Below are 14,697 nucleotides of genomic sequence, written 5' to 3' on the forward strand. Positions count from 1 at the left end.
GATATGAGCGAACCTGAGAGTCTCTGTCTGAAAAAGCTTTGTGATAATAATGAGTTGTGAGAAATACGTATTTGGTCACTCATATGACAAAATAATATTTCCCAGGTCTATCTGGTCTTCATCCAGTCACTGAAAACACCGAACAGTCTTAACGGTAAAATGGGTGTCTTGTCACGTTAATGGAAGCTTTCGGACCCCGACCCAAGGGGCTGGAGGCTGAATCAGCTAACGGCCAATGATCTAGTCAAACATGCCTATGCAGTGAAGCCCTCCCAAGCCTCCCAAGAAGAGCTCATCACTCCCTCGCTCTGCTCTGCTGGGCAGGATCCGACCTCTCAGGTGGAAAGAACTTCCACGCTTGGGGAACCAGAATGCCTCTACGTGCCATCAAGCCGGGCCCCGAGCTCCACGAGAGAAGGTGCTGTATTTGGGACCCTGCCCTGTGTCTCTCGCGTCGGGCTGTTAACCTGCATCCTTGACGGTATCCTGCATTAAACTGGTGAACGCTAAGTGCTTTCCTGAGCTGCTCCAGCAAGTTCATCAACCTTTAAGGGGGAGGTCGTGGGAGCCTCCAGTCTGTAGCCAGCAGGTCAGAAGCACCAGGAACTGCCTGGGCTTGCGACCAGCGTCTGGAGTGGGGGCGGAGGGCAGTCTTGTAGGACGGAGCCCTTAACCTGGGCATCTGCTGCTGTCTCCCGGCAGACACCGTCAGGATTGAGCTGAGTTCTCGGACACCCTGCTGGCGTTCGAGAACTGCTTGGTGTTAGTATGTGTGGGAGGACCGCCTCCCACACGCTTACACACTCTGGGATCGGGAGTTACACTGCTCTCACTGCTGGGTGTAATAGTTACTGCTGGACACACGTGGGGAAAATGTACACCACCGGATTAGGGGTTGGATGAGTGGGAGGAACACTGCCGGAACAGTTTACGTAGCAGATACGCAATAATCACGAAGACCTTACTAGAGTGCGCCCCATCTGCACTACTCCGGAAACAGCAGGGTATTACCTTTAAAAACATCTCACAAGTCCTCATTAATGCTTCTACCTCCATAAAGACTGAAAATTTTAAATATGATTGTGCATCTATTTTATATAATTTAAACAAAGATGTGTTCAATATGCCACAACTTAGAAGTTGTCTGGCTGGGTGAGTATATAGAATTAACAGTTCTAAAAAAATGGACATTTCCTTCCATAAACTGAAATGTAGTTTTCCAGCCTTAACTTTTAATAAAACACTTTTTTAAAAGTAATTAGTCAGCAGGTGAGAATTAAATTCCCATCTAAATCCAACTTTGAAGGAAAATCTATAGTTTGGATAGTGCATTTTAATTCACCTTGTGGTACAATATAAAAACTTCATAGTTTATAGGCAGAAAGGGAGCACAGGTCTCGGCTACTCTAACTGCTGTATAAACTGCAAACTAAGGTCGGGTGACAGGTTCCGGCCCCACTTTTGGGGCACTGCACAGGCACTCGTGTGTAACGAGAAGAGGCCATCACCAATGCTCACACCAGCAAGTGCCGGGCAGGCCAGAACGCTGAGAAGTTCATTGTGAGACAGCAATGTGAATACTTCATGGTGTTTCTGGGTAAAATTCAAGCTAAGGGTCAGGGACTCTTAGCTTAAATACATAATACCAAATTTTTAAAAAAGTATATAGACATAAAGCTTATTTTGTCAACTTCCTCTTATGAGAAGGGTTTTACTCTGGTGAAAGCACACTAGCTTTACAGGAACCTTGCTTTAGCGGATGAGGACAGTCCTAGGTATTCAGAAAGGCCTTCAGATGTTCACCAGTGATGCTCTGGACACGTGCACCCCTAGAACCTCAGAGGGAAGCTTGTGTTCAGTCCCCTCAAGTCTGCAGTAGTGGAGGGCGAGCACCCTTCCTGGAAAGGTGGGCGCTGACCGCGCGCACATACCATTCTGGGCCTCGATGACAGCGGGCTCCACCTTGTCAAGGTCTTCCTTGACGCTCATCTGCTTGTCTGCAATCACTTCCTGCTGCTTGTGCAGCTGCTCCTGAATTTCTTGGCTCATGACCTAGAAAGGTCGGATGGCTCAGCTTTGGGTTAAGCATTGGGTAATGTGCTGAATGAATCCTGAAACAACCCTCCTCACCCCCGTCCCCTTAACCTGTCCAACCCCTAAAGCCCCTCTTGGACCCCACAGCCCACCCTCATGAGAGACTGAGGCGCTCAGGGCACACAGGCCACAGCTCCTGGAACACAGGTAGTACCTTTTTCTTCTCAGCCTCTTGTTGGTCTTTCACCATCTTTTTGAGCTTGTCGTTGGCTGCTGCGTTCTTCACCTCCAGCTCCTGGCTCTTTATCCTCAGGTCACGACGTAGCTCTTCTACCTAAGGAGCAAAAACCGCGTCAGAAAAACAAACAAGAAACTTCCTTGAAAGGGGTCGTCACTGCAGCCCTCTCGGTAAGTGAGGTACCTGGTCGACGGTCTCTTTGATTTTCCGGAGCCCAACGTTCAAGTGCATCTGTTGCTCCTCCAGCTCGCTTCGCTTCTCATGGAACAGGTCGGCATAGTGGTTGATGAAGTCCAGGTAGTGGCGAGGCGTGATGGCCATTGTCCTGCCCCCTCGCTTTGCCAGCCGAGCATTGGCCTTTTAGAAGATACAGGTCAATCTGGGCTGGTGACTCTGTTACAGAGGGCTGCCCCGGGCACTGAATGGTCTCTAGCAGCATCCCTGGCTGCCTCCCACTAGACGCCAGGGACAACCCCAGCTGGGCCAACCAAGGCCCTCAGGCGTCGCCAAGTGTGCCCTCATAGCAAAATCACCATATAATGAAAGTGAACGCTGAATGGTAAATTCTGTCTGGGCCAGAACAATGATAAATCAACTAGAAAGCTGTAGCTAAACTTGCCTGAACATGACTCTTATAACTGGGCAGCTCTATGGAGAACCCTGAGCACTGTGCTCAGAGTCAGAAGAGACTGGCTTTCCAGTCGAGATGCTTTCTGCACAACCTATGTGGGTCTCTTGACTTCAGCTGTATGTATTCTATGAGGGCTCCCACAAAACAGCAATGCCAGTTATTCTGCTAACAAGCCATCTTTTCTGCAATAGCCTTCTCAATAAACTGATGCCAAATATGAAAAAAAAAGATAAAGAAGGTCAATATTTTCACTCTTCAGGACGTTCTCTGCAACTTAACCCCAAAGAACTCTAATTGTTCTGCCCGGTGGACTGCTGTGTGACATGGTAGCACAGACCCAGCCTCAGGGGCCGTAACACCGGGGCTGGGGTTTTGGCTCAGCCTCTAAGATCTCAAGAAGCCTCTAAAGCTCTGATTTCTCCTCAGACTTGTCAGAGATGAGGAAGGTGATCCTGGCAGCGTCAGAGGTGCACTTCCCACAAGAAGGACCCCACAGCTGGCGATACTATGTAAGTGTCAGTGAGGCTCCCCCACCACCTCCAGCTCATTTTCAAGGGTACCGAAACGAGAAGCAGTGCCGGCAGAAGGAGCGAGCGGCACAGGAGCCGTGGCATCAGCTACTCTAAGGCAGATTCTGAGGCAGGGTGGCCAGGGTGACAGCACGAGGTGGCCTGCGTACGGCACGGATGGAAGGGCAGCGACTGAGCAGACGCCCACAGCTCAGAGTGCTTTTTACAAAGCTTTTCGGATGGCAGCAGACTGGTCTCTTCTATTACAGGGTGTGAAGCAAAGCCAACCCACTATGGCCAGAAGACCAGACCCCACAACCACGTATTTCTGTAAATGAAGCTTCAGTGACACAGAGTCACACCCACTGGTGCACAGGGACTACGGAGGCTTTGGCTCCAAGGGCAGAACCAATGAGATAAAAGACCCTCCTGGCCCGAAAGGCCTGAAGCATTTACCATCTGGCCTTGTGCAGAAAAAGTGTGCTGACCCATGGTCTAGGGGCAGAAACAAGGGCCTGGACGAGCAGCAGCAGTGAAAGAGCAGCACAGAGAATGCTTTACAAAGGAAGGACACCCCGTGGCAGCAGCAAGGTCGGGTGATGCCTGGTAATGAGGAGGTGAGAGAATGGGAGACAGCAGGTCCCCTTCACAGGCGCTGGGGCAGCGTCCACCGTGGAGCGCTCCGGGGTCTACTCCACCTCAGTTTAGTTTTACATTGTATGACAGCTGGTCTTCCTTTCCAATGATCTCAAAACTGAACCCACCTGGTGAAGTGTCTGATGAACAAATACACAGCTGTTCACAATAGCTTCCCGATGTGAAGGTGGCTGTGGCAGTTTGTCATACACAACGGGCATGTAGTCAGGCACAATGTAATTCGGCTTCTCCAGGTCCATTTTACTTGTGAATTCTTTGCCAACCTGATAAAGGGCTTCAGTGGACCAGTCCCCAAACCAGTTCAACACACACCTGAAAAAGATGCCCACATCTCAAACAGCTGGCAGGAGCAGGCTTGCCCCCTGGGAGGACTGTTCTGACCCAGAGCTGAGTGAAGAGCTGCGTACCTGTTGAAGAGGGCTGGGGAGGTGGCCGCGCGGTCCTTGAGCCCCTCTGAGGACGGGTTCATGGTGAAGACGACATGGAGGTTGCGGATAACTTGGCTGGTGAACCATTTGTACAGCTCCTCGTGTGAGTCCAGCATCAAGCCCTCCTTCTGGGCCCCCTCTTTACACTGGGTCATCAAGGTGGCATACTCATCTCCTTCGAAGAGGCCAGGAACCTAGAGTAACATGGCACAATGGCTGACTGGGCCTCAGAACCTGATGCCAGGTAACATGCAACACCAGGCAACGTGGCACTCAATTACCTCTCCGTTGGCCAGGAGCGTGTTCATCCGCTCTAGGAATCCAGAATCTAACACATTGGATTCGTCCATGATGAACGCTATCTTTTCATTTTTACAGCCGGAACGTCTCAACACTGTGCGAAGGTCTTCATCAAAGTCTTCCCCTGTGTACTTCCTGTGGACCTACAGAGGCAGGTGGCGGGTTAGGTCCTTCTAGTTCAAGGCACCATGTGCACGAATCACGGATCTGCCGCTGGGATCAGGCACTGTGCCGACCCACCTTGATCTGGTACACACTCAGACCGTTCATCCAGGCCACAAAACGGGACAGGGTGGTTTTTCCTGCTCCACTGACACCAATCAGAAGCAAGTGGCCTTGAGGCTGGCGGAATATTCTGAAACGTTACCAGAAAGGATAAACTGTGAGGCTTTTATGTTTCATTCCCCCTTTGATGCTCATGTCCTAAACTTTTCGGGATTTAGCCTACATTTTTGATGTTTTAACTTGAATTTATACATAAAATACTTGTTGAGTGATTAGTTATCTGCCAGGTCTAGTGGGGATGCAAAGATCATAAGACATGGTCCCATCTTCCAGATGCTCAGATGACATGAGGGGGCAGACCCGACTCCAGGAGGAGGCTGAGAGAGGGTCATGGGAGAAGCAGAAAGAGGTTCTGCTGAGGAGGGTTAGATGGTTGGGCGGCCTCAGAAAGAAAGAAGAGATGGGGGTTCTCGGCAGGGAAGACTGAGGTGGAGGTGGGGGAGTCCGTCAGAACAGCGTGAGGCCTGGCATGAGCCCCCGCCACTAACTCAAGAGCAGCTTAGCCAAGGGGCAGAGCGCTCGCAACAGAAAGCCCACCGGTCAATCCTGAGCACGTGGTCCAGCACTTCATTGAACAGGACCAGGGGGACATCAAGTTCTTCTTCATAGAAGACTTTCAGCCTAGCTTTGACGTAATCTCTCAGCTCTTCTTGATCTACTGGGATGTAATCCTATAGAAAAAAAGGCAAGACCCAAATTACTGAGAAGATATCATCTTAGTTATTACACCAAAGTCAATTATATTTCCATTTACTAATAATCTGTTAAGAAATTCAACAAAAGATGGTATCATTTATAACATAGCAATAAAAATGTAAGTTAACTAGGACTGGATCTAGTTATCTCTACATGGAAAACCCTTTTACAGAAAACTGAAGTCCACTGAAAGGCACCACAGATCTAACGAGATCACCACAACCATGGAGGGAAGCACAGATGTGTAAAAACGCCCGTGCCGTCCAGAGAGAAGTAGTGCGACCCTAGTCACGGTCCCGATGGGGGTGGCGGGGTGGTCTTGGTGCAACGTGATGAAACAAGTCTACTTTCCATTTGGAAGAGAAAAGGGCCAAGGATGGTCGAGATCGCCCTTAGGAAGGTCCGGGCGTGAGGGCCTAGCCTGTCACTGATTATCGCTGTAATTAGGACCATGTGGTTTTAGTGCAGGAGGCAACCAAGGTCGACGGAACAGGACAGAGCCCAGGAGGCAGACCCTGCACACAAGGGACCCACTACGGCCGAGTGACACTCAAGGGCAGGTTTTCAACGAGCAGCGGGGGGACCATGGATGGCCACAGGAAAAAACTGGGAACAGACTCACAGCTCCCTCCATACACCAAGTTGCTCGTGGATTATGGGTTTATGTGACCTAACTTTAAGAACATTTGTTCTTCAAAAGACACTACAAAGAATGAAAAGACAAGCTACTGGGAGAAGATGCTGCCTGTATAAACGAAGAGGACTAGTACCTAGAGTCTAGAAATAGACAGGAAATGCCCGCAACCCTGAACAAAGCCACCTTGCTATTTCTTGCTTCTACACCTTCGCTTCTGTCAGGCCCTGTGCCTGGGATGCCCTTCAAGATGGCCTACAAACCCCGCCAGGGCCCGAGGCCAGGGGCAGCTCCAGCGAGCTCTGCCCCAGACCCAGCCTCCCGGCTGCCACTCTCCTGGCATCCAGCATCCCGCGTGCGGCCTGAGGACTGCGCTCGCCCGCTTCAGCAGTGCCGGCGGAGTGGAAGGCGGCGTGCTAACCCCAAAGGACAGGCAGCTCAGCTACTCCAGAGACGGCGGCTCTGCCTAGTGTTTTCAGGATAGGAAACACTTTCACACACATTATCTAGTCAGCTGTCCTTACTGTGAGGAAAGTGGAAGCCTAGCTGTCTGGCAAATGCGCCGAAGCCATGGCCTCTCCGGGGTGGAATCCTGTCACCCTGGTAGCCACGGCCACACCCCTGAGATTTTCTGCCCTAAATTGTGGAGGGGCAAATGCATGCTGCATTTTGCCTGTAACCACGGCTTCACTTACAGTGTGGTTCCAGACAAAGGTATTACTAAAAGCAGCAGAAAAGAAGTATTTCTAAAATGATGTAAACTCGTTACCTTTGACAACCAGTTACTATACAAGATGGGCCGGCTCATTGCTTTCTCTTTGTCTATGTTGGGAAAGTGCTTCAGGGCAACCATGTCGATGTTCTCGTCCGTCCAGCGCCTCTCCTCGTCTCCTACAAGCCTGTTGGAGAAAGAGTAGCATGCCTGAGTCTGGACACAGGCCGTGGCAAGGGGACACCAGGTGTCACGGCTGTGGGCCATGCCAGGGGCTGGAATTGGTCTGCACCAGAAATTTCTTTCATTTCTTTCAAATGGAAGACCTTAAGAATCTGGACTCAAGATGGCTCCAGCAAGCTGCAATTTTGATGAGAAATATAAAACCCTCAGAACTACGACACCTACCACATTAAAAAAAAAATTCCTCTGAAGTTGTTTAATCATTTTAAAAAGTGAAAATTTAATTGTAGTTTCTAAACCTGCTTAACATAAGCATTCCAAATATGGGAACATTAAAGGAACAGGTATCGGGAACTGCAGTGTATACACCTTTGGAGCACAGGGGTTAAAAGGAAATGGCAACAATGGACATACAATGGGGAAATGACCATAAAACTCTTAGAAAAAACATAGGCAAAAATCTCTTGGACATAAACGTGAGCAACTTCTTCATGAACATATCTCCCTGGGCAAGGGAAACAAAAGCAAAAATGAATGAGTGGGACTATAAAAGCTTCTGTACAGCAAAGGACACCATCAATAGAACAAAAAGGTACCCTACAGTATGGGAGAATATATTCATAAATGACAGATCCGATAAAGGGCTGACATCCAAAATATATAAAGAGCTCATGCACCTCAACAAACAAAAAGCAAATAATCCAATTTAAAAATGGGCAGAGGAGCTGAACAGACAGTTCTCTGAAGAAGAAATTCAAATGGCTCCACATCGCTAGTCATCAGGAAATGCAAATTAAAACCACAATGAGATATCACCTCACACCAGTAAGGATGGCCACCATCGAAAAGACAAACAACAACAAATGTTGGCGAGGTTGTGGAGAAAGGGGAACCCTCCTACACTGCTGGTGGGAATGTAAATTAGTTCAACCATTGTGGAAAGCAGTATGGAGGTTCCTCAAAAAACTCAAAATAGAAATACCATTTGACCCAGGAATTCCACTCCTAGGAATTTACCCTAAGAAGGCAGGAGCCCAGTTTCAAAAAGACATATGCACCCCTATGTTTATCGCAGCACTATTTACAATAGCCAAGAAATGAAAGCAACCTGAGTGTCCAAGAGTAGATGAATGGATAAAGAAGAGGTGGTACATATAAACAATGGAATATTATTCAGCCATAGGAAGAAAAAAAATCCTACCATTGCAACAACATGGATGGAGCTAGAGGGTATTATGCTCAGTGAAATAAGCCAGGCGGAGAAAGACAAGTTCCACATGATTTCACTCATATGTGAAGTATAAGAATAAAGAAAGACCGAAGGAACAAAACAGCAGCAGACTCACAGAACCCAAGAAGGGACTAACAGTTACCAAAGGGAAAGGGACTGGGGAGGATGGGTGGGAAGGGAGGGGGAAAAAGAAAGGGGGGCATTATGATTAGCATGTATAATGAGGGGGGCACGGGGAGGGCTGTGCAACACAGAGAAGACAAGTAGTGATTCTACAGCATCTTACTACGCTGATGGACAGTGACTGTAGTGGGGTGTGTGGGGGGGACTTGGTGATGGGGGGAGCCTAGTAAACATAATGTTCTTCATGTAATTGTAGATTAATGATAACAACAACAGCAAAAAAAAGGAAATGGCAACAAGGCAGGCAGGTGAGACGGTGCCTGTCGCTGCAGGAGTGGAGGAGTACCTGTGAGAGGCTGATACGGGATACACCTAGCAGGCTGCCTGGTGAAGGTCTAGGGAAGGCATGTCAGGTAGTCATGTACTTACTGCATGTAGCCACTCAATTTAGAAACCCAATTGCTATTGCCACCTAAACAGAATTTCATCTCTGCTATTTTGGGAAATCTGTGTAAACTATATTGTAGCTAATTTTTTTAAATTAAAAAAGAGGCAGAGATTTTTTTCTTTTAAATAAAAAAGCTAACACGTTGCTTACTCTGCTAGCTTCCCTGATCTCTGTAAGGAGCCCGGCTAGAATACCAGTGATCTGTAACGAAGTGATACCCTAAGACCCTTGAGGGCATGGATGGGAAAAGCTGCCCGGACGCAGGAGTAACCAGTCTAGAGGTAAAATCGCCAACCGCTCAGCACTTCTAGTCTGGAGGGAACCGCCTGCCCTGGGCTCTCCCGGGGAAGTAACCACTGAGCATGCACATTTCCTCAAATGATTTGCATCAGGAAATTGTGGTGCTGCATTAAATAGTAAACAGTTAAGGTATACTGTGTATTAGAAGTTTAGAGTAAAAGCAACACAAGTAAATTTTTCTTCACTAACCTAAAATAAGCCTGAAAGACTATGGAGGACAGCACTGCTATATATGTAAAGTCAAAAATACATGACTAAAAAAAAATACGCAATGACTCTATAGCATCTTAGTAAGCTGACGGACAGTGACTGTAATGGGGTATGTGGTGGGGACTTGATAATGGGGGGAATCTAGTAACTACAATGTTTCTCATGTGATTGTATATTAAGGAAACCAAAAAAAAAAGAGAAAGACATGACAGTATTGGCAAGAATGTAAAGAAAAGGGAATCCTGTGTACCACTTACGGGAATACAAATCGATGCAGCTATTTTGGAAAACAATATATATGTTCCTCAAGAAATTACAAATAGAACTACAATATGAGTCAGTAATTCCCTCTGAGTATTAATCCAAAGGAAATGTAAACCTTAACTCTAAAAGACACATCCCCACATTCACTGTAGCATTATTCACAATAACCAAGACATGAAAACAACCTAACTATCTTTCAGCAGATGAATGACTAAAGATGTGGCACATATATGCAAGGGAATATTACTGAGCCATAGAAGAGGAAGAAATCCTGCCAGCTGTGACAATCAGATGGACCTTGACGGCACTATGCTAAGTGAAGTAAGTCAGACAAAGACATTACATGATTTCACATGTGGAATTTAAAAAACTGAAAAAAAAAAAAATAAGGAAAAGAAAAATAATAGGGCAGAAGCTAGAAAAACTAAGAATTTGTTGAAAACAAAGATTGTACTTAACTATGTAAAGAATTCAAGAAAAAGGTCCTGATAAAAAAGGCCAGTAATTTTTGAGATTCCTTGAAAGGTAAGAAGTTTTTACTGTGACACTTACTCTGACTCAAACCCCAAAACCTTCTATGATTGAAGCCGATCACTCCAGCCATTGGTAATTCTTTCCCTTAAGTACTGGACTCTTAACCAGAACAACCACATCTTCTGAGGCAAGACTGGATACAAGTGGCCAACAGTAAGCGAGAAGGGGAAGCTCCAGAGACACAGCTGCATGCACACCCCGACGAGAATAAAGGCTGAGGGGCAGGAGTGGTGGTTATGGAAACCAGGTGGTTGTTAGAAGGCATGGAAACTCACCCGTGAGCATCATGTTTCAACAAGCTCATCACAGGTAACTAGTTAGTTAATTAAAGAGCCTTGCCCGAGGTCACATGGTAAGCAGTGTGGGCAGTCATGATGCACAGAGACCCTGTTACACTGGGGGTGGTCACAATCAGCTCCCAGAGGCAAGGCCACCCTCGCTGCCTTCCATCACCAGCACAGCTGGGCTCAAGCCTGGGCAGGCCAGCCCTTAACTGGAGACCCTAACTTGGAGGGTTATAACTCGAAAGCAGGGAGGCACGGGTGCTAGCCAGATCCTTGGCTTACCTGTCCTGGAAGAGACGGAGGGCCTCATGCGCCCAAATCCGAATGAGGCCTTCCACAGGCAGGGTCTCCAGAGGTCTCAGAGCCTCAAAGATGCCTCGCACCCACCTGGTCATTTCACGGGGTGAATAGATATAGTGCGGTTGTGTGTCCTGAGTGAATCTCTCCTGCAGGATTCAGAAAAACAGAAGGTACTAGTAAATTTCTTGACACAAGACAAATGCTGTATAACACTTTATATTAGAAAGAATCTCGACTTTTAGAATATTTAAGGCTGAATTAATGTTGGAACTAGAAAACTGTCCAGAACGTGTTGAACCATGTCGCTCACTTTACGTTGAAATTAATATTTAAAGATTTAGATGTTTAAGCAAAGGAAACTACAAAAAAATTCTTCTGAAAATATTTCTAAAAATGTAATTCCTTAAGTTGAGGCAAAGCCTTTCTAAGCATGATTTCAAAAGCAGAAACAAAGAAAAAGACATGCATTTGATGACATATATAGTTCTGTAGGAAAAAGGTGCAATTACACAAGTTAAAAGCAAACTGAACACTGGGAAAAATGATCGCAATGTACAACAAGCAAGCACCCCTAAAGACTGAACAGATGGAGGCATCCCAGTGGTGAATGGGTGGTTCCCTCACTGCCTGCTGGTACAGGACTGGGATGGGAAGGCTCCACACAGAGATGCGAATCGAAACTCTGAGAACCATTCCTATCCATGGGCTGGGGGAGAAGGTCTTCTTAAATATTTGACTGCAGTATGGGAAGAAAAGCAGTGCTGGTGGGAGGGTAACTGGCCCAGCCTGGGGAGCAGGTGGCCACACCCGGTCACTACACACTTTGTAGAAGAATCACACACACTTACATGCTCATACTGCTAAAAGTGTACATTTCCTTTTGGGGACTGCACAGTATAGCCCCAATTTCCCAAAGGAAATTAATGTATGTGACATGTGTAACATGTAACAGGATAGCAGGAATGAGCATGAAAATGATCGTAGCCATGGTACCTGGGTAGAATGACCTGGTGACAGGCTTTGGAGACAGCCTCAGGAGCAGTGAGAGCTCTGAAGAGAACTCTGTCAACAGTCATTCAATTCCTGGAGGAGCAGAGAAAGGACTGTACCTGAGACATGGTATAGAATTCCACCATCGCGGCGGTGAGTGGCTCGGCGTATGTGCGCAGCGATGGAATAAGCCTCAGCATGGCCCGGTTAAAAGTGCCGTAGATCTGCGTCAGGGAGGCAGGTCCTGGGTAATCCACGTACACGACAGGCACATGACGCAAGAATCTGCACAAAGACAGCCCAGCTGAGCCAGTCCAGGGGAGGTGCAGGATGCCCGAATAGAGAGCCACCCTGTCCTGGGCCCAGGTTGTTCCTAGTCCACCCACTCAGGCTGTGCATCACAGTTAACAGAGATCATACACAGCTGCTCAGGCCTGCGTCTGATATATGATGGTAGATGCAGAAAATGTGACAAATAACAAAGCAAAGACGGGAAGAAGATGCAGGCTTTCTTGGGCTCATCTTGGCAGTGCAGACTGGGCTGGGGCAGTGGGTTCATCACCACCATTGGGTGGTGCTGTATCTTTAAGTGTGTCTCCTGGGTATGACACAGTGCAAGTGACCGGGAGGAACCCTCGGTGAGCATTTTTATAATTAAAGTCAGATTTTTGTCATGCTACATTTAAAGCAATTGTGGAACTGGTGTGTGTGAGGCCAAGAAGTATTCAGAGCCCATGTTACCTGTGAGAGAGGGGCTTTCTGCCAGGATCAGTGGGCGGGTTACAGGCCCCGACAAACTGGATTCTCTCCAGCTTCACCCACGTCTGGTCTGAGGTACGGTAGAAGCCCCCATGCTCCACCATCTGGGGGAAGGCAGGAGGGTTAACGTATCAGGAGCACACTCGAACAAGAAATGCAGTGGAGAAGAGGAGACTGCTGGGCAAAAACAGACCTGTCTGATGAAGGAGATGACCCTCTGGGTCCCGTATTTATCCATGTCTGGCAAGTTGATTTCATCACAGAACAACACCAGCCACTTTCCAAGCTGGACGGGAGCCAAGACCACCCCGTTGGGTGTGCGTCTGTACTCGCAGTAGTGGTCAAAGGTCTTCAGCAGGAGCTCAGGCGTGGTAGCACTCGAGAAGTTAAGACCCACGACCTGTAGAAGGGAAGAAACAAGCGACGCACTGTTAAGACCCAGTGCGTACCTGAACACCAGAAGGCCTGCTGCCCACTTTCTGGCCGCTGTACCTCCATGTCAGGCAAGGCCCGGAGGGCGCTGAAGAGTGTCATGGTCTTGCCGGACCCAGGAGGGCCACATAAGACCAGTGGCTTGTGCTCAGCCAGCCAGGTGTACAAGAGGGCTTCGTGGCGGACTGTGTCTAGGGTCGGCACGACAACGTCAGGGGCTGCCACCTTGTGCGTCTCCACTTCGATCTGAGGCACCTTGGCCTGCCATGGTGACCACTCTCCGCTGATGGACACCTAGACAGAAACAGGTCACCCTGGAACTCATGTCTCCCAGCTTACAAGACTTGCTCACTTTCATACAAATCAGATCTTTCAACTTAACCTGCATTGCTTATATCACATAAAACTAAAAGGGTGAGATCCTTCTATGAAATGCAAAGCCCATGGTGAGGCTGCTCCAGGATGAACTGAACCCAGTGGGTGAGAATCAAGGGAGGAGGGCTGTGACCCTCGCACGTACTTCATAATCAATGATCGGTATGTTGGGTGCAGCGGGCAGTGGCACTGTCGTGATTCTTCTGATGTATTCACCCAGCTCTGCTCTCATCTTCAGCCGGCTGTCTCCAGACAAGGACCAGAGTATGGCATAAACCAGATACCGCTATGAAAGGAAGTAAATCCCACATTGATAAAACTTCAACAGTACAGGAGAGACATTCACAGCCAAGTGAACCCTAAAGAGTGGTTCCTAGCACTCCTGGGTCACAGTGCCATCTGCACCTTTCTGAGCCCCCGGGAGACCCTGACAGTTTCTTCCCAGGAAGGAGGTACACCCAGTGTAGTTCAAAGGCTACACCCAAGGCTCAACCCTGGGGCCACCCAGGGCCAGCCCCCGTCAAGCCCACTTCCTGCGGTATGGCGCCCCCAACCTGAATGTAGCGCTCCAGCTGCTCCGTCTGCATGGGGAAGTCAGGGTGGTTGGCGTTGTACTGGGCCACGTTCCGGCAGGCCTGGTGCAGCATGGAGAAGAGTGAGCCCAGGCAGCGGAGGCGGGTCAGGTCCATGATGTGCTCCAGCTTGAAGGCGTGCTCCAGGGCCTTGGTGACCAGGCCGTTGGACGTGAAGTATGGCTGCATGATCGTGGCGGCGTCCCGCTGGGTCTAGGAGAGGGGGTACGTGATGCCTCACTGCCACTTCAAAGAGCCAGGAGATTTTCCTGCATTCTAACCTAGGCCCAGGAGAGGGTCACACAACCTCCAAAAGTAATTTTTTGGATTGAAAAAATGATAAATGAAGCGTCCATGACAAATCCTTACTCCTCCATCCTGGTGGGTCTCAAAACCACACTGCATGGGGACACTAGTTTTCACCCCTGAAATGGAAAGGGCGGTCCTTTACCAGTTTGCAGAGAAAGCAAGATGGCTGGAAGGATTCTTTCAGTTTCCTGTGTATGTTTTAGTTTGGCAGCTGCGACTGCCGGGCTTCCTCCAGAGCTGGTGTAAGACAACACTGATC

General features: G+C 48.4%; 1 protein-coding gene across 2 annotated transcripts in view; it reads right to left on the minus strand.

Moving 5' to 3' along the window:
- DYNC1H1 (dynein cytoplasmic 1 heavy chain 1) overlaps nt 1-14,697 on the minus strand; it is a 73,091-nt gene that overhangs the window by 13,588 nt on the left and 44,806 nt on the right. For both annotated transcript variants that reach the window (XM_073241842.1, XM_073241841.1), the window contains exons 36-51: nt 14,112-14,342; nt 13,703-13,843; nt 13,243-13,476; nt 12,944-13,150; nt 12,733-12,854; nt 12,111-12,276; nt 10,984-11,147; nt 7,182-7,311; nt 5,620-5,753; nt 5,038-5,152; nt 4,779-4,940; nt 4,477-4,691; nt 4,177-4,381; nt 2,456-2,629; nt 2,249-2,368; nt 1,932-2,052 (exon numbers count right to left, since the gene is read on the minus strand). In XM_073241842.1, coding sequence (XP_073097943.1) covers nt 1,932-2,052; nt 2,249-2,368; nt 2,456-2,629; nt 4,177-4,381; nt 4,477-4,691; nt 4,779-4,940; nt 5,038-5,152; nt 5,620-5,753; nt 7,182-7,311; nt 10,984-11,147; nt 12,111-12,276; nt 12,733-12,854; nt 12,944-13,150; nt 13,243-13,476; nt 13,703-13,843; nt 14,112-14,342 — 2,641 coding nt within the window. The remainder of the gene's footprint in view (nt 1-1,931; nt 2,053-2,248; nt 2,369-2,455; nt 2,630-4,176; nt 4,382-4,476; nt 4,692-4,778; nt 4,941-5,037; nt 5,153-5,619; nt 5,754-7,181; nt 7,312-10,983; nt 11,148-12,110; nt 12,277-12,732; nt 12,855-12,943; nt 13,151-13,242; nt 13,477-13,702; nt 13,844-14,111; nt 14,343-14,697) is intronic.

This window comes from Manis javanica, chromosome 8 (assembly GCF_040802235.1).
Source record: "Manis javanica isolate MJ-LG chromosome 8, MJ_LKY, whole genome shotgun sequence".
Classification (NCBI taxonomy): domain Eukaryota; kingdom Metazoa; phylum Chordata; class Mammalia; order Pholidota; family Manidae; genus Manis; species Manis javanica.